Consider the following 23,250-nt stretch of genomic DNA (forward strand, 5'->3'; position numbering starts at 1 on the left):
TTGAGTGGCTCTATAAGATAGGAGGAGGTACATTTTTTGATGTATATAATAGTCTATTATGCCATTAATGTATTTATTTCATGTTTCTTTACCTACATCCTGCACATAATATGTACTATACATATTGTGTAGCATATAGATTTTCATTGGGACTAGTTACATCATCCTCAGTACCAGGAACAAACGAGATATAGGAGCTGCACTGTAGCATAAAGGTAAGGGTGCTATCCTCAGAGGAATCTTGAGAAAAAACCTCAGCAAAGTTCAACCACAATCCGAAAGAAGAGGCAGCACTCCAGTAGTATAGAAAAATCCAAAATGTATTCACTCAACATACAGGCAACGTTTCACCTTCCTATTGAAGCCATTTTCAAGCCTGTATGTTGGGTGCATAAATTTTGGATTTTTCTATACTACTGGAGTGCTGCCTCTTCTTTCGGATTGTGGTTGATCCTCAGTACTATGTACCACTGAAATGTATTTGATATAATATGAATACAATCTATACATATGTTTGCTAAGTGCTGTTGAGATACTGTTAATATGCTGTAATATGCTGTTAAGTTGTGCATGTCTCCTGACAATATGTTACTTTGTATTTTAGCCTGAAGAAGGGTGTTATTATACCCATAACTTTGCTTTAAAGAAAAATATATTTTGCTGTACACTTTGTGCGTTTTTAGTGGGTGATATTCAATAAATATAATTAATTGCATCACAACAAACCTTTTGACTATGATTTCCGGACTAATGGTAGAGGGTCCTTAAGACGCGCACCAATAGATCGTTGAGACATGCTGTGGTCCACCCTTGTTGTGTTATTATTCCTGTACTGCGACATCACTGTGTTGAGAAAGACCCTTCACTCACTGCGGGTCGAAACGTTGCCTGTTTACCGTAAGATGTTTTGAGAATAAAAACTTTTTGAAGACTTGGAGACGTGTGCTGTTGTCCTACTACTTTTTTGGAATTATCACTGTCTTGATTGTCTCTTTACTGTGACATCACTGTGTTTATTATTCATGTATTATCACTGCACTGTGTTAATTATATCGGTACTGTGACATCACTATTTATTATCCCTGTATAGTGACATCACCGTGTTGGTTGTCCATATACTGTGACATCACTATGTTTATTATCCATGTACAGTGACATCACTGTGTTTGTTATTTCTGTACTGTATCCCTCTGCAACATAAGAGGATACCAGTACTATAAATTGCATGTAAAGTTGATGGACTCTGTTACACATCTTCCATTTAGGCTTAGGAACCTCATGTTCTGAACTTAGAGGACCGTGGTTAGTGGAGTGGTGTGTTTAAGAGAGCAGGGCTCCAGGAACAGCTGAGTTTGACATCATTTTTTTTCCTAAATAGATCAATTACAGTTTTTTAATTTTTCTCCTATGTAGTCTTTGATCAAGCTTTACAGCAGTTACTTACAGATGTAGCCATCTTTATCTTGACTCTTCACACATTAAATACACAGTGGCAAGAAACCTTAACTTGACATTTGAATGACTTTTCAATGGCTTTTGTTGTGTGATCTCACGCTGCAGCAGGTTATCAGAGTCAAGATAAACTTGGCTACATCTGTAGTGATATGATATCTGTTTCTGGGAAAGTTGGCTAGCTATTACAAATCCCATAGGCGTTGCCACTCGTTTCTCTACACTCTTGAATGGCATACGTATCTGTCAAGTTATTCAACAATACTAAAACCTTGGATGTATCCCTGTAAAATATGGCAGGTTTGCTATTTAAAAGTTAAGAAAAACTGGGGACCAACCGTTAAGGAGCTACAATGACAGCCATATTAGTTGTTGAAAGAAAATCCTCAGCACGTCCACATTGCTGCCATTTGTTTTTGTTCATATTAGTTGCTACTCGGTTTTCCCTAAACATATATAACTAAGAAATAGGTTATTTACTGTACAAGATATTTTTTTTAGGTGCACATACTCTTTAATGTCATGAATATCCATAGGCAACATGAAATATGTTTTCCTGTCTATAAACATGATCATCTGTGTAAAGTATCTGTATGTATTAAGGACATCTATTTTAAGACACAGCCCTACAAGTATTGTAAATTATTCACTGTTTTAGCTGATAAACAAGATGCAGGTCTTAACTTATTTATGTAACATGTGTCACTTTTCACACTTGTACTGACAAAGTCTATTCAGCACATCAGTTCCATGTTATGGTTCTCTCAGTGAGTTTTCTAGACTTTCATATGACTGTCCGATAGTATAGAATGCAAGTCTCATTGATGATGGATTACATCTATCTATCTATCTATCTATCTATCTATCTATCTATCTATCTATCTATCTATCTATCTATCTATCTATCTATCTATCTATCTATCTATCTATCTATCTATCTATCTAATCTGTCTATCTGTCTATCTATCTGTCTGTCTATCTATCTATCTATCTTTCTATCATCTATCTCTATCTATCTATCTATCTATCTATCTATCTATCTATCTATCTATCTATCTATCTATCTATCTATCTATCTATCTATCTATCTATCGATCTATCTATCTATCTATCTATCTATCTATCTATCTATCTATCTATCTATCTATCTATTTATCTATCTATCTAATCTATCTAATCTATCGTCGTTCAGACTTACCCCTTGAAAGGCTCCGGCCATGGACATCTCTCTTCACGTCGTCAGCTCCCTCCAGGTAGACGCCGGCACTCACTTCCGGGTCCTCGGACTGATTCCCGCAGGGCACGCGCGCCCGCGCGTGCACAGTCTTAAAGGGCCAGTACGCATCCAGCTGTCACCCATCAATTATTAGCCCAAATGGCTGCTGGACTATAAAAAGGGGTTCTGCCTGAGCTTTGTTGTATACCTAAGTTTGTCTTGCAAATGGTCTCCCAGTGTTTTCCAGTTCCCAGTGTTACCCGTTTCTGCTGCCTGTAACCTGTATCCTGTGCTATTGTATCAGTGAAAGTCAAGTCGAGTCCTCCGCTGCATCCACGGTGCTACCTGCTGAGAAAGTCAAGTCGTGCCTTCCGCTGCATCCACGGTGCCACCTGCTGTGAAAGATAAGTCCTGCTTCCGCTACTGTCTACATTGCCTCTGGTACCTGTTCCGAACTATAGACATTGTTTTGTACCTTTTTGGCCAGCTGCTACCCCGCTACGCAGTACGGTATCTGTCTGTCTCTCTGTCTGGCTGTCTATCTATCTGTCTTTCTGTCTGTCTAAGGCTATGTTCACACGGAGTATTTTGGGGGAGGAATATCTGCCTCAAAATTCCGTTTGGAACTTTGAGGCAGATATTCCTCTCCCTGCACGCCGATTTTCGCGGCAATTATCACGCCGTTTTTCGCCCGCGGCCATTGAGCGCCGCGGGCATAAAACAGCGAGAAATACGCTTTCTCCTGCCTCCCATTGAAGTCAATGGGAGGTCGGAGGCGGAAGCGCCCGAAGATAGGGCATGTTGCTTCTTTTTCCCGCCAGGCAGTTTTACTGCTCGCGGGAAAAAGACGCCGACGCCTCCCATTGAAATCAATGGGAGGCGTTCTCCGGCCGTTTCTGCCGAGTTTTGCGACGCGGTTTCCGCGTCAAAAAACTCGGCAAAATACCCCGTGTGAACATAGCCTAAGGCTGGGTTCACACAGAGTTTTTTGCAGGCGAAAATTCTGCCTCAAAATTCAGTTTGGAAGTTTGAGGCAGATTTTCCTCTCCCTGCACGCCGATTTTCGCTGCGTTTTTCACCCGCAGCCATTGAGCGCCGCGGGCATAAAACACTGTGAAATATGCTTTCTCTGCCTCCCATTGATGTCAATGGGAGGTCAGAGGCGTAAACGCCCGAAGATAGGGCATGTCCCTCTTTGTCCTGCGAGACGGTTTTACCGCTCGCGGGAAAAATACTTTTTCCGCCTCCCATTGAAATCAATGGGAGGCATTTTCGGGCCGTTTTTGCCGTTCCCGCATCAAAAAACTCGTCAAAAAACTCTGTGTGAACATAGCCTTAGATAGCTAGCAATTTAACTATCTTTTTCTACTTTCTGTTTATCCCATTTTATTCAACTGGAGTCGGGTAACTTTTGTATTTTGCTTTAATGTGGATATCCACCCTTTTGGACATCATTTAGTTTTTTAATCTAAATGGGTCCAAAATGTTGTTTGATGTCTTAATATATCTTAATAGCTCTGTTTTTCTTATATATAGATCTCCAAATACTTTACATAGACATAGAGGCAAGTGATAGCATTCTTGCAGCCTACAGCCACAACTACGGGAGGCTTAGGGTATGTTCACACGGCCTATTTACGGACGTAATTCGGGCGTTTTTGCCCCGAATTACTTCTGAAAATAGCGCCTCAATAGCGCTGACAAACATCTGCCCATTGAAAGCAATGGGCAGACGTTTGTCTGTTCACACGAGGCGTATATTTACGCGCCGCTGTCAAATGACGGCGCGTAAATAGACGCCCGCGTAGAAGAAGTGACCTGTCACTTCTTTGGCCGTAATTGGAGCCGCTATTCATTGACTCCAATGAATAGCAGCGCTAATTACGGCCGTAATTGACGCGGCGTTCAAGCGCCTGCACATGCCGGTACGGCTGAAATTACGGGGATGTTTTCAGGCTGAAACATCCCCGTAATTTCAGCCGTTACGGACCCCCGCCGTGTGAACATACCCTTACTGTTTACTTTCAATTCAACTCAATTCAGACAAATTCTTCGGTCCATGCTTTTTTTTAATATAGATTTATTAGAGTAAAGTATTCAGTTTCAATGGATTTTTTATGATGGAACATGTTGTTCCATTGAACTTATGATAAAGCAGTATGCAGTACGCTCCACCTAGTAGTAACTTCTAGCAGCAAGAATATTAGTTTAAGCATGGGAATTGTAGCTGTCTGTCAGAGAAATCAACACAGAATGTTGGACCTAATAATGACATGTACAATTACTGTAACGTCTATTTGCATTTAATATGATTATTTTTATTTTTTTTTACAAATTAATGATATTTAATTATAAAGGGGTTATCTGGGTTTTTAAAATGTATGCCCTATCCTTAGTATAGGCCATCAATATTAGATCAACATTACACTCTTGTCAACCCCACCGATTAGCTGTTTGAAGGGGCCACGGCGCTCGTACGAGCGCCAAAATCTCTATTGTTTAAGGTTTTCTTTTTCGTTCATACTTGCATGCACTATTACATTTGTAGTGGCTGGGCAAGGTATTGCACTAGTTTCCTATAAGTATGAGCGCCACAGCCTCTTCTAACAGCTGATTGGTGAGGGTGCCGAGTGTCGGACCAACACCGATCTAATATTGATGGCCTATCCTAAGAATAGGGCGTTCATTTTGAGAACACGGATAACCCCTTTAAGGATCTTTCTATCAGACATGTCATAAGGGTGCAGGAGCTACAGTAGCCAAATGGAACCTGGTACTGATTTCAATGGAAATGTTTCCAGGCATGCATGGGTAAAGTACCTCATCATTGAAGTCAATAAACAGGCTTCAAAAATTACCAATGGATTGAATAGAGTGGTGACCAGGTCTTCTCTATTAAAATAAGCAATGGGCCCTTGTTCTATTTGTTGGTGTCATTCAATTCTACAAATCTTTAAGGTCATGGTCACATGCAATCATATTGTATTCTAAGTGATATTGATTTCTTTGACTTTTTCAATTTATGGAAAGTACTTTTTGATAACTGCATAAAGCATTAAAAACAACCATACCTGTATTTGGCATAACCAATCGTCCTCCTTGATGGCCAAAAATTCCACAAACTCTCATTTCTGGCTTTGATGAAATAGATGACAAGTTCTGAATGTAGGGTGTTTTATTTCGGTTGTGTAGGGTACTGAAGCACCTATTGTTACTATGTGGAAAGGTCCCTGAAAGTGTCTTTCCATGGAAATCTGGCCTCTCGGTCACTCCAAGTGAGACCATGAAGGAACTTTGCACTTTGACCTTGATGTCTGTGAGGGGGTTAAAGATTGAAGACTCAGTCATTATTTCTTTGTCCATAGGGTCCTGGAAACAAATTGGACCACTGTATGTTCTGCTCACTGTTAAGTCAGGTTGAAGAGAGGAGTTCAATAAAAGCGAGTTACCTGCAAGACAAACAATAGATTCTAAGACAATACAAAACTGATTATATGTAGAGGTAGAAAAATATTAAAAACCCAAGTATTTCACAGCAATGAATAAAACCTATTTAACTTTGCAAATCCATAGCACAAGGATTTCTAACATAAACCCATACCATTAAATCCTATGTGATAGGAGCCGCCTAAGCGTTAAAGGAATTACAGAGTGTGCACTCATTTGTCTCCCAGTTAATGTAATTTTACTATGCACTTATACACCGAGTCATGTCTTCTCCATTATGGTGCCTCTATATTTGATACACATGTCATAACTGCAGTATTATGCATGGGTGAAGCCAGCTTGCTACTTTGTTACAGAAGCTCAAGTTAATGTAATGTAACTTTCTGCCTGATGTGTGCCTGGCAAATATATTCATAGTTCTGAAATGGTTTAATACTTGGCATTTCACATATTTAACAAAATTTCAGCTAAAAGCTTAAAGAAGCACTCCAGCAGAAACATCATTTTCCATCACTGCACCGCACCCCCCACCTGATTGTCTGTCCAGCTCTGGACGTCTTTCATGTATATTTTACTCACGTCCCTGGGGTTTGGCCTGTTATCTGCTTGTGATCAGACTCCTTCATGATTTTAGATCCCATACTGCTTTCTCTTCCTCTGTGCTATGCTATCAATACCATGATTCCTCTGCACAGCATCACAGGAGCAGCTGGAGGCAGTACTCTACCTTCTTGGAAGGCAGTGGGATTATCGTTCCCTCTATATTCTCCTTTATGAGCTAAGAGACCATAAGTATACAGTTAGGAAGGCTGAGCTGTGATCTTCTCCATTATAACTGTGTGACAGGAACCTGTCTAATTATCATCGGCAACTGTGATACGAGTTTGTTCACCCCCCATGTGAAGAAATTGTGTGAAACATTCAATTTAAGTTTTTGTCCCCTGGACATGTACTGCAGAGGACATCACTATGAGGACACTTGACCCAATTTAAGAGAAGGATTCCATGACTTTTCATATTGAAAGAAATACAGAGAATGCTGTGATTGAGAAAAAACATCCAGTGAAAGCAGATCCTGTGGACGTCAAAAACTCGTCAACGAAAGGGGTCAGATGAGGATATCAAGAATCAGGCGGGGCACAGTCAAGCAAATTGCAGCAAAATACAATGCTGGTGATTTAACTAACATGTCCGAATGCACGGCTCATTGTTAAGGGCTATAACAGTAGACGACCAATTCGACTGCCATTGCTGTCCACGGTAAACAGAAACTCCATTCGGCAAACAGAGTGCAAAAATTGGATGACTGAGCAGTGGAAAAATATCACCTAGTCAGATGAATCAAGTTTTCTGTTGCTCCATGCTGATGAGAGCAGCATGAATCGATGACTCCTTCCTGACAGGTGTTGGCAGTTCAGGCTGGTGGAGGTGAGTTATGGTGTGGGGAATGTTTTTTGGCACACCCCGAGTCCTCTGAGGGTGGACATTTGGACAGAGCTTACCTAATCATTGTGGCTGACCAAGTTCATCCCTTCATGACAGCTGTTTACCATATAGCAGAAGAACACTTTAGCAGAAACTGCGAGCAGCTATCCTGTTCGTATGGGTCAATATTCCTGCAGAACAATTTCACAACCTAGCCGCGACAAATTGCTGCGTTTCTTAAGGACAAAAGGAGGTAAATAAAAATATTTTTTTACCGAAATCCTTTTTTAAAGAACTATTCCAGGAGAAGCTGACCATTCTTCTCTGTATGGCCCCATACACACGACCGTAAAAATGCCCGTAATTACGGGCCCATAGACTTCTATTGGCCACGGGTACCTTCCCGTTTGCATACGGGAAGGTGCCCGGGCCATTGAAAAATATAGAACATGTCCTATTTCAGGCCATAATTATGGCACGGGCAGGCCCATAGAAGTCTATGGGGCTCTCGTAATTACGGGTGGCTACGTGTGTGCACCCGTAATTACGGGAGCATTGCTAGGCGACGTCAGGGGATTTACATTTTTGAATAAAAAGAAGAAGAGAAAATGGTGTCTGAGTGATCATGTGACCCTTTTAAGGGGTTTGGTCATGTTTGCATGGGTCCGTAAATACGGGTTAAATACTGGTTCAAAACGTGTGACAAAGGACCCGTATTTATGGCCAGTATTTGCGGGAGGGAAAAATACGGTCGTGTGCATGGGGCCTATGTTCAGTGCTATCTTGCTACTTTCTATCTGAATCATAGGTGATCCTCAGTGGTGAACAGAATGGCTGTCGACAGCTATGCTGTCTTTAACATTTATAGGCAATGTGGTCACCGATATGGGAAGTCAAGAATGCTGGGGAGAAGGAGGACATCTAAAAAACAGAGTGTTTGAATGGAAAATACACAGCAATATGTTTACAATGGTTCTGCATGTGGAGTTAAACCAATTCAGACGTGGAGGATTTGTTGTCCATTTTTGGTGCTGATTCTGTGCATTAGTAAAATCTATGTAAATGGTTCTTTTTTTTTTTACATTCCAATTCCACAGGTAGCGTAGCGTATTCCAATGGTAGCGTATTCCACAGGTAGCGTAGCGTATTCCAATGGTAGCGTATTCCACAGGTACCGTATTCCACAGGTAGCGTATTCCAATGGTAGCGTATTCCACAGGTAGTGTATTTATCCTCTTTATGATTTGAAATTGCTGCCAATTATTAAATTCACAGTACGCCTATTATATAGTAGATTTGCAGTAGATTTTAGGTTTGCATTTTACTTGGGAAACACATGCAGATTATCCCGTGGATTTAATGCACATTTCTCATAAATCCGCAGCAAAATTTGTGTCAGAAAATGGCTGCCGCATCTGAACTAACCCGTAGGCCTTATGCCCACGGCCGTGTTCAGTCCGTCGGACCGTATTTCGGACGCATTTCTTCAACCCAACACAGTTTAGGGAGCAGTACTCCAAGAATCATAGTTATGTATGATGCCAGGCCTCCCTGCATCCCCACGGGAATACCGTCCCATACTGTAATCATGCCTTCAATACGGGACAGTAGTCTGGCGGGGAGGCAGTGACTCACAGCATCTTGGATGACTGTGATGCTAGGAGTACAGCTCCCTGAACTGTGTTCGGTCTGGGAAATGTGGCCGACATACATTCTGTATCTCATGGACCGAACACTCTCATGGACCGAACACGGCCCTGTGAATAAGGCTTTAGACTCCCCAGAGATGATCATCATGTATTATTGTTTACACGAGTGCAAATAAGTAAGTTTATAGAGTACTGCTAGTTTAATGGTGCTTTTCCTAAAATATTTAGAAATTGCACAAGTAGTAAGCATCTAATATATTGCTATTAATGTGACTCTCCCATTTTCCTAAACTGTGTCAGAATAGCCGTATGCCAACCCCCCCCCCCCCCCCCCCCAAAAAAAAAACTGACATTTTATTCCTGTCTTTATTCATCATGGCTCATGCACCTGGCCGTATTATGCCCGTACAAGCTTTGTGTTGCATGGAGCTGTAATACGGCAGTGTATGTCTCCGATTTTATCCTCTGTGCACTGCCGTTAGCGTAAGCCCTTAGGCTGATATAGCTGCTCCAAGGAGCAATTGCATTAATGATTGTATTATACTAGGAAATTGCTGTTTATATTACAATTAAACCCCTTTATTAAAAATATGAAAAATAATTTCTCATATGACTTCCCATCAATGCATTAAGAAAGCCAGATATGAGCAAAGTGAGGCACCGAGGCCAGATATAAGCAAAGTGATGCACCGAGGCCAGATATGAGCTAAGTGAGGCACCGAGGCCAGATATGAGCTAAGTGAGGCACCGAGGCCAGATATGAGCAAAGTGAGACACCGAGGCCAGATATGAGCAAAGTGATGCACCGAGGCCAGATATGAGCAAAGTGATGCACCGAGGCCAGATATAAGCAAAGTGATGCACCGAGGCCAGATATGAGCTAAGTGAGGCACCGAGGCCAGATATGAGCTAAGTGAGGCACCGAGGCCAGATATGAGCAAAGTGAGACACCGAGGCCAGATATGAGCAAAGTGATGCACCGAGGCCAGATATGAGCAAAGTGATGCACCGAGGCCAGATATAAGCAAAGTGATGCACCGAGGCCAGATATGAGCTAAGTGAGGCACCGAGGCCAGATATAAGCAAAGTGATGCACCGAGGCCAGATATAAGCAAAGTGAGGCACCGAGGCCAGATATAAGCAAAGTGATGCACCGAGGCCAGATATAAGCAAAGTGATGCACCGAGGCCAGATATGAGCTAAGTGAGGCACCGAGGCCAGATATAAGCAAAGTGATGCACCGAGGCCAGATATAAGCAAAGTGATGCACCGAGGCCAGATATGAGCTAAGTGAGGCACCGAGGCCAGATATGAGCAAAGTGAGGCACCAAGTGATTACAGACTAATTTATTGTTTTTAAATCAGTACTAAGTGAGGAAGTCTTATGGGCACATAAGCTCAGTGAGGAGACAAGCCTAGCACTGTCATGTAAAATTCATGAATATGTATTTATGCTAATCAGAGACGATGACAGCGCTGATTAGGAATACACCAAAGAGGCAATAAACTTAAGTGCTTAATTTAACCCCTTCATTTACTGTCTATTAATTTGTATGTTAGTGTAAACCTAAATTATTGTTGGCTGTTCCTATAACATATGGGCAGTTTTAATTTGATCCGCATTAAAGAAGCACTCCAGGGTTGTTGTTTTTTTTTAACCCGCCCCCAGTCTGCAAATGTAATGTAGTGTAATGTAGTGATGCTGTATTTCATGGGACGCTGCGGGGTCACGTGATCTGTACTCTGACAACCCAAATCCAACAGCGTTTACTGTGGAAACCTGATGTCAGTCTCTCAATGCAAGTCTATGAGATTTAAATTGAAGGTCTCACAGGCTTTTATTGAGGGCCTGACTTCCAGTCACTACCACCGCTGCTATAGGATAAAGGGAGACCAAATTAAGATCATGTGACCCCCCCCACTGCAGCCCGAAACGTAGCGGCGTCCTGTGAAATACAGGTAAGTCAATACATATGTCTACATCACACTACATCACATTTGCAAATGGGATGTAGGGGATCATGGATTCTTTACGCTCTAGTCCCATTAGCCCTCTATTTAACATAGTTCTTGGGACAACAGTAAAGGGAAATTTTTGTCTCATATTCAATCGGCAAAGAGGTGGTGCATCTTTGCGTTTTCCCCATTGAAATGGTTGGGAGTTATGGGAACAGCCAAGTAAAAACACTAGCCATTCTACAGTATGTAAATCCCCATTTTTTTTAAGCAAGGCTGGATTTGGAGGTGACAAACTTGGCAATTGCCCCGAGTCTCTATCTTCTGGGGACTCCTCCGTGGACAGGACAACCAAGTGCAACCTGAATTTACCATTGACCCTTTATTGCTCTAGATCACCAGGGAATGTCAAATTAACTCCTTTAAATGTACAATGAACCTTTGCACTACCCTAATCCACCAGGAATTTATAACCAGCCTTCTTAAGGAGACAACACACATGCACAGCCTGCTCACCCCTTGCAAACAGAACCAAATCCTTCTGTTTTCAGGATAGGTCAGGGCCAAGTGGACAGATTCCCCCACTGTTGATAGATCGCAAAACATTGTGATGGTAAAACACCTCTGAGTGTCAGGGATATAAAGAAATGTGTCATTTGACCTATGACAAATAAGCTTTATGAGGACATGTTACGGATATGTAAATAGCCTATTCAGGTAATACAATCTCTTTAAATGAACATTATTTACCGCCTCATGGCGAACCCCTTTACACAGCTCAAATAATTACGAACATGGCAAAACCCTATACTGACCAAAGTGAAGGGATTGCAGAATAGTCAAAACGAACACTATCCTTGTGTTACAGGTCCAACTAATGAGTAATGTGTTCTAGATTCACTAGGTTAAATTGTCACAGGACTCATCTCTAGAGAAATTTACCAGTTACAAAATAAAAAAAAGGCCTGTATTTTCATTTTTATCCTTTTGCCTCGAGGCTTCCTGGAGCATAATATTTTATTTATTCTTCTTCATTGCTAAAGAACACGGTGTAACAAGACTCTTCCCTTAATGAGCGAGATGTTCCCTATCTTTAAGTGGTGTTTTGCATCCTATGCATAATTCCCTTACATTGAAATCGAGAAAACAGGAAAGAAAAGAATTAGGGACCTCCACCTTTTTGAATATCTGGGCTTGAATTTTGGCTACATCCATCACATTTATAACTAACTAAGAAGATAAACAACATATGAAACTGCAGACGTTAAACGAAAGGTATATGACCTTAGGCCCCATGCACACGACCGTAAAAAACCTCCGTTTTTGTGGACCGCAATTGCGGTCCGCAAAAACGGAGCCATTCACTTTCATTGAACACTGACACCTTTCCGTAGCACTACGGAAGGGTGTCCGTGCCGTGGAAATGTTCCGGGAATTATGGAACATGTCCGTTCTTTTGCATTTTGCGGGCCGTGCTCCCATACTTTGTATGGGAGCACGGCCCGAAAATGCGGCTGTCAGTCGGCGGCTGGCCGTGATTGCGGGCACGGTCGTGTGCATGGGGCCTTATAGTGTGTTTTCCTGTTGTTATTTTTTTCGACTCCCCTCTGTTTATACCATCTGTCTTTCACAATCTTGTGATCATATGTTAGCGTCATTAGTAAAGCTTTTTGATCTCTATTTGAGTTATCACTTATTATTTTTTGTTCTTTCAATTGCTGCACAGGTTGACAACTGATCTAATATGGGCAAAAATAATTAGGGAAATATATTTTTGTGGATTAATCGGGCTCATAGAGAAAATATTTCCAGTGAAGTTCATTTCCAAATAGTTGTTAAAAGATTTTTTTCGAAATGTGCCTCAGGGTGAAAAATTAAAACATTATACGGAAGATTCAGCAAAACTGTTCCCAATCAGCCAATGAGAGTTTTTATTTTCAAAAATAAGAACTGGATTCTGATTGGTTACTACAGGCAGCAGCTCTACTTTAAACAATATTTTTATTTAATGATCACATGACCTGTCGTATTGTATAAATGTGTTATTCCTTTTCTCGGACAGTTTTCTGATGCAGAAAATTTGCAAATGCAACAAAAGTCACAATTTGTGGCAAAAAATAATAATATTGTGACTTTTGATGCATATACGCCGCTTACACAATTTTTAAAAACATTGAGCTTTTAAAAACATTGAGCAGGCTTTAGCAAAAGGGGGCAGGGCCAATCTCAGAATGACACATTTACTATAATTTATGGCATGAACTTGTGTATATTATAACAGAAATTGACGCCAATTTGTAGCTTGGGTAGAATCCCCTTTCTGGCGCACAGGCAGCAAAATATGGACAAATTTATTAGGAGCAGTGCGCCTCTTAATACATTTATTGTATCTTACTCCAGCGGGTTTAATTTTAGACTGGCATAAGAATCGCCAGTTTTAGTAAATTTCTCCCTTTGTGATTTGCAATTTCCTTGCCTTTTCAAGGCTGCTGTCAGCTGGTACTTCAGGAGAAGTAAACTTGTTCCCAGTGTAAAATAGTTTCATGGGAGCTGACATAGGAAGAAACAAGAAGTTGTAACAGAGTCGGAAGTTGCTAAAAAGTGAGTGATTTTCTTTTTAAAAGGTTTACAGCTGGATTCAATGTGGATATGTGAATTATATCTGTAGATTGGCATACAAGAGCTGTGCTGAGACTAGCCCTTTAAACTTGAAAGGCCACAAGGTTGTTTTTAAAGAGGCTCTGTCACCAGATTTTGCAACCCCTATCTGCTATTGCAGCAGATAGGCACTGCAATGTAGATTATGTTTTTATTTTTAAAAAACGAGCATTTTTGGCCAAGTTATGACCATTTTTGTAGTTATGCAAATGAGGCTTGCAAAAGTCCAAGTGGGTGTGTTTAAAAGTAAAAGTCCAAGTGGGCGTGTATTATGTGCGTACATCGGGGCGTTTTTAATACTTTTACTAGCTGGGCGCTCTGAAGAGAAGTATCATCCACTTCTCTTCAGAACGCCCAGCTTCTGGCAGTGCAGATCTGTGACGTCACTCACAGGTCCTGCATCGTGTCAGACGAGCGAGGACACATCGGCACCAGAGGCTACAGTTGATTCTGCAGCAGCATCAGCGTTTGCAGGTAAGTAGCTACATCGACTTATCTGCTAACGCCGATGCTGCTGCAGAATCAACTGAAGCCTCTGGTGCCGATGTGGCCGACACGATGCAGGACCTGTGAGTGACGTCACAGATCTGCACTGCCAGAAGCTGGGCGTTCTGAAGAGAAGTGGATGATACTTCTCTTCAGAGCACCCAGCTAGTAAAAGTATTAAAAACGCCCCGATGTACGCACATAATACACGCCCACTTGGACTTTTACTTTTAAACACACCCACTTGGACTTTTGCAAGCCTCATTTGCATAACTACAAAAATGGTCATAACTTGGCCAAAAATGCTCGTTTTTTAAAAATAAAAACGTTACTGTAATCTACATTGCAGCGCCGATCTGCTGCAATAGCAGATAGGGGTTGCAAAATCTGGTGACAGAGCCTCTTTAAGGCCACCATGTCCTCTTAGAAATGTACAGAAAAAAACTGCAGGATAATTTCATTAGGCGAAAAGGAGACCAAGGTCACAGTAAACTAACCTTGTCGGACAGTTTTGAAATTGAAAGTCTGAAAGCCTCCTGTCAGGGCAGACGAATCAATAACATCCACGCCATATTCGCTCTGGCTCCTTCGATACAACGTAATTCCCACCACCAGCACAGCCACAGCAATGATGGCAGCTCCCAGACCAGAGTACAAGGCAATGTCACTAGCATTCTCAGTGCCTGTGCAGAAAATAAAGGAAAGGGGGGAAAACAAGATATATTACTTCAAGTTATTCCGTGAAATCAACACCGATGATGGACTCTGTGGTTAAAAGGCAAAAGGAAACCAATGCTTTATATTGTAGGAACCTGCTCAGATCAAGACCAGACATGAAACTTTATCAGAAACAGCCATTCTCCGCTGTTATTCATTATGAGGAATAAGCTCTACAGGAGTTGGGTACTGTAAGTAGATGTAGAACATGTACTCAAAGAACTATGGGGAATATTTAGCAGTGGAGTTTCATAATAGCATTGAAACAAATGGCGCCCAAGCTAAGTGGCATGAAGTTCTTTTGAATGTGGCTGTTGCACAGGTCCCTGCACAGTAGGGGGCCAGAAATGCCCATGAGAAGGGAAAATCGTGAAAAGGCCACAATGCTGTTTAAACTCTCTTTATTCCCAGGGTCAGTGGGAGTCTTAAGCACCAATATTAAAGTGATGGCATTTACTTGCACATGCCATTATTTGTTAATATGTGAATGACCTTTTAAATATTGTTTTTAACCAAATTCAAAGAAAATATCACGAGAAATAAATTTGTTTCTGGGAAACTGGGTGGCAACAACCATGAACTCCTGAATTAAAATGTAGGCACTAAAACCAGTGTTGGGGAGAGAAATCTTGGAAATTTGAATGACTACCCCTATAGAAGTAATATAAAAGGAATATTCATTTCACCCAGTTTCACACCAAAAAATATAACTAACAAATGTCTGAATTGACTTAACAACTTGAAAGACAAGGGCAATTGAAGGACTCTTATTTTTTTATTTATTTAGGTAAACACTGTATTTAAAAACTCACCATATCTATTAACATGTCATGATAGCAGAAGATGACATTGATTAGGGTCATACTCCCACTGATTCCAAAATCAAAGGCGCAGTGTTGCTTTGAAACCCTGTCATGCAAATTCTTTTTATTTGGGAATTGTTGAGGTTTCAAGCTAATAAACCACTACTGATGACATTGTCTGACTTGTCAAAAGATGCTTCTAAGCGTATACGGTGATCACAGGCTGTCCCACTTCTAGGACCCCAGCAATCATTTTTAATCTGTGGTAGAACGCAGCAGTAAGTGTTCAATTTCTTTGCAGCACCACCACAGGATCAACAAAGCATTACACAAATCCCATTAAAATCAATAGGCTATACCCTGACCATGAAATCCAAGGACATGCAGTGTCCTCCAGAACCAGAGGTGCTCCTTGAAGCTCTTCTCTGCTCTGGCTAGTGGATGAGGGTATTTCAAAACAGATTTTCTAAATCAGACAACCCCTTTAACAATCGTATAATTTACACAAGACCAATATGGCTTCTTCAGAAAAAAGTCACTTGATCCAGTCACAGCTGTGAGTTAACATTTACTCCATCACTATTGAGTGTTTAGGGAAGGATTAATTATTTGAAGTTTTCTTATAAAATGTTACCTTGATGAATACACGCTGAGTCTCATAATACAAACCTCTTATAAGACTCAGTAGGATACATAATTTGAACTGCCTTAACTTAACAAATTTCATATTACATTAGCTACAACATTATGAATACAGTTACAAAGTACATTTTTAAATATCACTAGAACAATGGCAATATTAACACATGTATTATTCATTAATTTGTAATTATTACTAACTTCATACAACCTTGTATCAATTCATAAGCTTTCCGAACCTCTAATGGATTACTGTGCTTCATTCGGTACAACAAACAGTTTTCCATTTAATTTGCATTGAGCAGGGCCTCTCTTAGACCTTGATGTTTTTTTTTATTGCTCACCCACTCCAGCTTTCTTCAGACTTTGGCCCCATGCACACGACCGTAGATTTCGTCCGTAATTGAGGACCGTAATTACGGTCCGCTATTACGTACCCATTCATTTCTATTGTCCATGGACACCTCCCCGTATATTTGCGGGAAGGTGTCCGGGATGTAAAAAGCCTCCGCAAAGATAGGACATGTACTATCTTTTGCTTTTTACAGACCATGCTCCAATACTTTGTATGAGAGCACGGGCTGAAAATGCAGGCGGCTGTCCTCGGCTGCCAGCGGCTGGCTGTGCCCGTGATTGTGGACCGTAATTATGGGCACGGCTGGGTGCATGAGGCCTTTGAAGCTTATATCACTAGTAAGGCCCCATGCAAACGACCATATTTTTCATCCATCCGTAAATACTGTTTGTGAATACGGATCCGTAGTCATCCGTAAGTCATCCGTATATACGGAAAGGTGTCCGGAAATACGGTCCGTATTGCATCCGTAATGCAGCTGTATTTACAGATACACCAAAAAAGAGGGAGGAATCTAGGGTAGTCCCCTAGCGTCGCATAGCAATGCTTCCGTAATTATGGACCACTACGGATGCACATGCTGTAATTAGAGACAAAAAAGGACATGTTCTATCATTTCTACGGCACGGACACCCATCCGTAAAAATACGGAAAGGTATCTGTAGCCCATAGAAATAAATGGGTCCGTAATTACGATCCATAATTACGGATGAAAAATATGGATGTGTGCATGGGGCCTTAGGTATAGCTTTGTATGGAGTATAGGAATTATATGGGCTATAATGTCTGGATATAGAGTCTTCACACAAAATAGAAGAGTTCATTGACCTTGCTTTTAACTGTGCATGGACACCTTTCTTTAAAGCCGTTGTCTCATTAGCAGCAGGTCCAGTTTCAGATGTCCCCAGCTATAAGACGTTTTTGGAGGAAGGAAAGATACTGCTGGCCATACACTATATCATAACATTCTGGCCTTTCAAATAAATGGCTAACCATCTAACACATTGTCCACTCTCTGTTGATGACTCTGCTCTATGATGTCCATATGCCCTGATAGGGCATAAGGAAAAGAGTTATTGAGACGATACAACCCTTTTAAGTTTAAGAATCATTGGCTGAAAGAGCCACACCAGATACTTGTATTGTATTCAGAATTCAATTGAAATAGTTCATGAAGGGTCTTAGTGCAAGTAAATGCTGGCAGACTTCTCAAACGTTGTTCATTAGTAAATTTTATGTGTTTTCTATATAATGACTAATTTATTGGAAACCATAGATCGATTGTTATTAATAATGTTATGGTTTACATTATGGTAAGTTTCAGTGAATCTCTATGAGGATGTATATTCTGCTCACGTGTGCAGGTATGAACATAGGTTCTTTGTATAAAACATTAGGTAGGTATAGCAAGAATGCTCAATGTGCCTATTTTTGGGAGGAGCACATAAATTCGATTGGAATTAATAGAGAGAATATATAAATGTAATGAAGAGGTGGAAGTGTTCAAGATGGAGAGCCATTTATCCAAAAAATGTTTGCTCTGGAAAATGAATCAAGTTTAAAACATTGAACTTTCCAACTCCAAAATATACATCCAATTGAGCTTGATTCTAACTAGTTTTAGTTGGAAGTTGCAAAGGCAAATTTTTTTTAAGATGTGTCGGACTTTCATAGTAGATAAAAGTAAATTCAGTATGACCATGACAATCACATGATGAAATAAAGACCATACACATCTATTGGAGGGTGACTCAAGAGCGAAACATAGCATGTCTTGAATCAACAAAAGTTGCATTCGAGAATTTGGGTTTCATGACCGGTCTGCAGCTAAGTTCATGTGGCTACAATTGTAGCTAAGGCTCTGTTCACATCTGAATGCAGTGCTAATCTTCTCGCTAAAACTACAAACACCCCAACTGAACCTGACAGACCCCATTATAAATCAAAGCGGTCCAGCTGGTGCTGGGGCTATTCATCGTATGGGAGATCTGGACTGGTATTGCGTCATAGTTTCCATCTTAAGCGGAAACCATGATTCAGACGTGAACATAGCTTAAACCCTGGCTTAAATATACCCTCCATTTTGATCTACAGTATAAGAGCCCATCCAGCTTTTCTCTAAGCTATAAATGAATAGAAATGTCAGCTCACCCTCCCAGGTGCATGAAGAAGACTGCGATCTCCACGCTATAGGAACAGCATTTGGATAATAAATCTTCTTTATCTATTTAGATAGCCAGCGTGTAAAGGATCTGCCAGACACAGCTTCTGTGTCGACGCCCGTGGTTAATCAGTCTGCATCTGCTCCTAGGTCTGATAGAGTGACTCGATCTGCTACCGCTCAGGCTGGTAGGCTGAGGAGTGCGAGAGCCTATCACAGCCTGGCCAGACGGAGTTAGCTCCCGCCTTTTGTCTATTTATACCTTCATTTCTTGCTCTTCCTTGCCTGTGATTCTGTCTGGTTTCCTGGCTCTGCTGTTCCTGCTAGTACTATTGACCTCTGCTTCAAATTGACTCTGGCTTTACTGACTACTCTCCTGCTCTGCGTTTGGTACCTCGTACACTCCTGGTTTGACTCGGCTCGTTCACTACTCTTGTTGCTCACGGTGTTGCCGTGGAAACTGCCCCATTTCCCTCAGCTTCTGTGTACCCTTGTCTGTTGTGCACTTATTGAGCATAGGGACCGTCGCCCAGTTGTACGCCGTCGCCTGGGACGGGCCGTGCAAGTAGGCAGGGACTGAGTGGCAGATTAGGGCTCACCTGTCTGTCTCCCTACCCCATCATTACACAGCGGAAGGCTGAACAGCTTAAAGTGGACACAATACATAAAACGTTCGTCCTCTCTGACGCGTTTCTAGCTCACAAGAGCCATTACTCATAGATAGGGGACAGGAAAGAGAAACTCCCACTCTGATCAGGTGTATACAATGATCACAAAAGTGAATGACATATAAAACTTATGGAGTATTAATAGTTCATAATAAGATCATTTCTTACATTAAGACCATTGGGGACTGTAGTATTCAACATGAGAATCCAGTATCCCTCACAATTTAGTAGTGCTCTCCTATGATCACCACCTCGCACTGGTTTATTAACCCTTTCAATTCCTGAAAATTGAAAGCTGCTGATATTGCCTTGATGCATAAAACTAAAGTGTTTAGATGCATTAGAAGAATTTTTAACTTCAGGATTAGTGGCTCCATTGAGATGTTCTCTAATTCTGGCATTTAGTGGGCGACTTGGGAACCCAATATAAGATAAATTGCAGAGAGTACAGTTTATTTGATATACTACATGTCGTGTGTTGCAATTGATGAATTGTTTTATTTTATGTATAGTTCCATCAATAGCTGAACTTACTTCTTTAATTTGATGTACATGGTTGCAACACATACATATATTAAAAACCTTTAGATGATAGCCATGTATTTCGTTTACGTGAAACATGCGTTAAACTAGGTGAAAGCATAGTACCCAAAGTAGGCGCTCTCCCGGAAGAAAATCTACAACACGGCTCTAGTATCTGGCATAAACCTTCGTCTTGAAAAAGGACTGGTAAGTATTTGGACACTATAGATCGTATCATATGATATTATTTACTGTATGATGTAACAAACGCAAGAGATTAATTTTTATTATTTTTATATTTATGTTTTCTAAGCAGAAAGTTCAGAGGGTCAGTTGGTAAAAAGTAAAAACACGCCCAGTTGTCTATTAAGAAAATAATTAGCATAAATCTAAAATTGCTCATAACTTGCTCAAAGATGATAGTTTTTCAAAATAAAAACCACTGTTGTTCTCTACATTACAGCGCCAATCAGATTATGTAGGAGATAGGGCACTTATAATCTGGTGACAGAGCCTCTTTAATTTACTAATATTTTTCTACAGTATTACTTTTATTATATAAAGCACTAGATCATTTAGGGATTAAATAACATTAGAAGGCAAATTAACCCCTATCCGCACCAGGACGTAACTGTACGTCGTTGCAGGAAGTTACTTCCCGCACGAGGACGTACAGTTACTGAGTTAATCCCGGTGCACACTGTCGGCGACAGTGTGCACCGGGAACCAGGAGGTCAGCTGTCGCCGACAGCTGACACTCCCCTCTTGCCGGCCAGCGGTCCTTTGCCGCTGATTTCGGCGCATTAACCCCTTAAATTCGGCGATCGGGTGCAATCGCCGAATTTTAGGGGTTTCTAACATATCGGCAGACCCCCGTCCGAAATCGCGGGGTCTGCCGATAGTTAGTATGGCAAACGGAAGCCAAACAATGGCTTCCGGGTCTGCCATGGACAGAAGCCCATCAGGACCAACCTTCGGCTGGTCCTGATAGGCTTCCTGTCAGAGTGACAGAAAGTCACTGTGCCGTTCCCGATGCACACTGTCGGCGACAGTGTGCATCGGGAACTTGGAGATCAGCTGTCCCCGACAGCTGACACTCTCCAGTGTTGCCGATCAGCGGCTCATCGCCGCTGATTTCGGCAATTAACCCGTTACATGCGGGGCTCGATTGCGATCTCCGCATGTAGCGGGTTTGTAGCGCATCAGCAGCCCCCATGCAATCGTGGGGGCTTCTGATGCTTGTGATGGCACCTGGGGGCCAGACAACGGCCCCCAGGTCTGCCATGTATGTCAGCCTATGAGGATTAGCCTCTGCTGATCCTCGTAGACCAACTGTCAGAGTGACTGTGACGTCACACTGACAGTTGGAATACATTACACTACCTAGGTAGTATAATGTATTCTAGCAGCGATCAGAGCTGCAGGTCAAAAAAGAAAGTGTAAAAAGTAAAAGAAAAGTTAATAAACAAAAATATAAAGTGTAAAAAGTAAAAAAAAGTTAAGAAAAATGTTTTATAAAAGTGTAAAAATAAAAGGTTTTGTTTTCCTATAATAAGTCATTTATTATAGGGAAAAAATGAAAACGTTAAAAAAAAGTACACATATTTGGTATCGCCGCGTTCGTAACGACCCAATCTATGAAACTATAATGTTAATTTTTCCGCACGGTGAACGCCGCAAACAAAATAAACTGAAAACGGTCAGCATCGCTATTTTTTGGTCACCACCCCTCCCAAGATATAGAATAAAAAGTGATCAAAAAGTTGCATTTACCCCAAAATGGTACCAATGAAAACTACAACCCGTCCCGCAAAAAACAAGACCTCCCACAGCTTTTTTGACGAAAAAATAAAAAAGTTACGGCTCAGAATAGCGTGTCCCAGAAAATAAATTATTTTATAGAAACTTCATTTTATTGTGCAAACGCTGCAAAACTTAAAAAAAACTATACACATATGGTATCGGCGTAATCGTACCGACCGGCAGAATAAATTAAAACGTAATTTATTGCGCACGGTGAACGCTGTAATAAATAAAGAATTTAAAGCGCCAAAATCGCTGTTTTTTGGTCACCCTAGCTCTAAAAAAGATCCTGAGGGGCCAAAATGCTCACTATACCCCTAGAAAAATTCCTTGAGGGGTGTAGATTCCAAAATAGGGTGACTTTTGGGGGGTTTCCACTGTTTTGGTCCCTCCGGGGCGTTGCAAACCCGACATGGCACTGAAAACCAATCCAGCAAAATCTGCTTCAAAAAATCCAAAAGGCGCTCCCTCCCTTCTGAGCCCTGCTGTGGGTCCAAACATCAGTTTACGACCACATATGGGGTATTGGCGTAATCGGGAGAAATTGCTTTACAAATGTTGGGCGGCTTTTTCTCCTTTATTCCTTGTAAAAATGAAAAAATTCTATGTTTCCACAGAAAAATAGGTGATTTTCATCTTCACAGACTAATTCCACTAAAGTCTGCAAAAAAACTGTGGGGTCAAAATGCTAACTATACCCCTAGAAAAATGCCTTGAGGGGTGTAGTTTCCAAAATGGGGTCACTTTGGGGGGGTTTCGGCTGTTTAGGTACCACAAGACCTCCTCAAACCTGACATGGTGCCTAAAATATATTCCTAAAAAAAGGAGGCCCCGAAATCCACTAGGTGCTCCTTTGCTTCTGAGGCCTGTGTTTCAGTCCATTACCATACTAGGGCCACATGTTGGATATTTCTAAAATCTGCAGAATCTGGGCAATAAATATTGAGTTGCGTTTCTCTGGTAAAACCTTCTGTGTTACAGATTTTTTTTTATTACAAATGAATTTCGGCAAAAAAAATGAAATTTGTAAATTTCACCTCTACTTTGCCTTAATTCCTGTGAAACGCCTAAAGGGTTAAAATATTTTCTGAATGTGGTTTTGAATACCTTGAGGGGTACAGTTTTCAAAATGGGGTGATTTATGGGGACTTTCTAATATATAAGGCCCTCAAAGCAACTTCAGAACTGAACTGGTCCCTGAAAAAATAGCCTTTTGAAATTTTATTGAAAATATGAGAAATTGCTGCTAAAGTTCTAAGCCTCGTAACGTCCTCGAAAAATAAAAGTACGTGA

General features: G+C 41.1%; 1 protein-coding gene across 2 annotated transcripts in view; it reads right to left on the reverse strand.

The window, feature by feature from the left end:
- UNC5D (unc-5 netrin receptor D) overlaps positions 1-23,250 on the reverse strand; it is a 601,240-nt gene that overhangs the window by 119,848 nt on the left and 458,142 nt on the right. The window contains exons 8-9 of one of the 2 annotated variants that reach the window (XM_075858460.1): positions 14,787-14,972; positions 5,740-5,982 (exon numbers count right to left, since the gene is read on the reverse strand). In XM_075858460.1, the coding sequence (XP_075714575.1) occupies positions 5,740-5,982; positions 14,787-14,972 (429 nt within the window). Of the gene's footprint in view, positions 1-5,739; positions 6,118-14,786; positions 14,973-23,250 lie in introns of both variants that reach the window. The other variant, XM_075858459.1, reaches the window with a different exon arrangement.

The sequence above is a fragment of the Rhinoderma darwinii genome, chromosome 3, assembly GCF_050947455.1.
Source record: "Rhinoderma darwinii isolate aRhiDar2 chromosome 3, aRhiDar2.hap1, whole genome shotgun sequence".
NCBI classification, from domain to species: domain Eukaryota; kingdom Metazoa; phylum Chordata; class Amphibia; order Anura; family Rhinodermatidae; genus Rhinoderma; species Rhinoderma darwinii.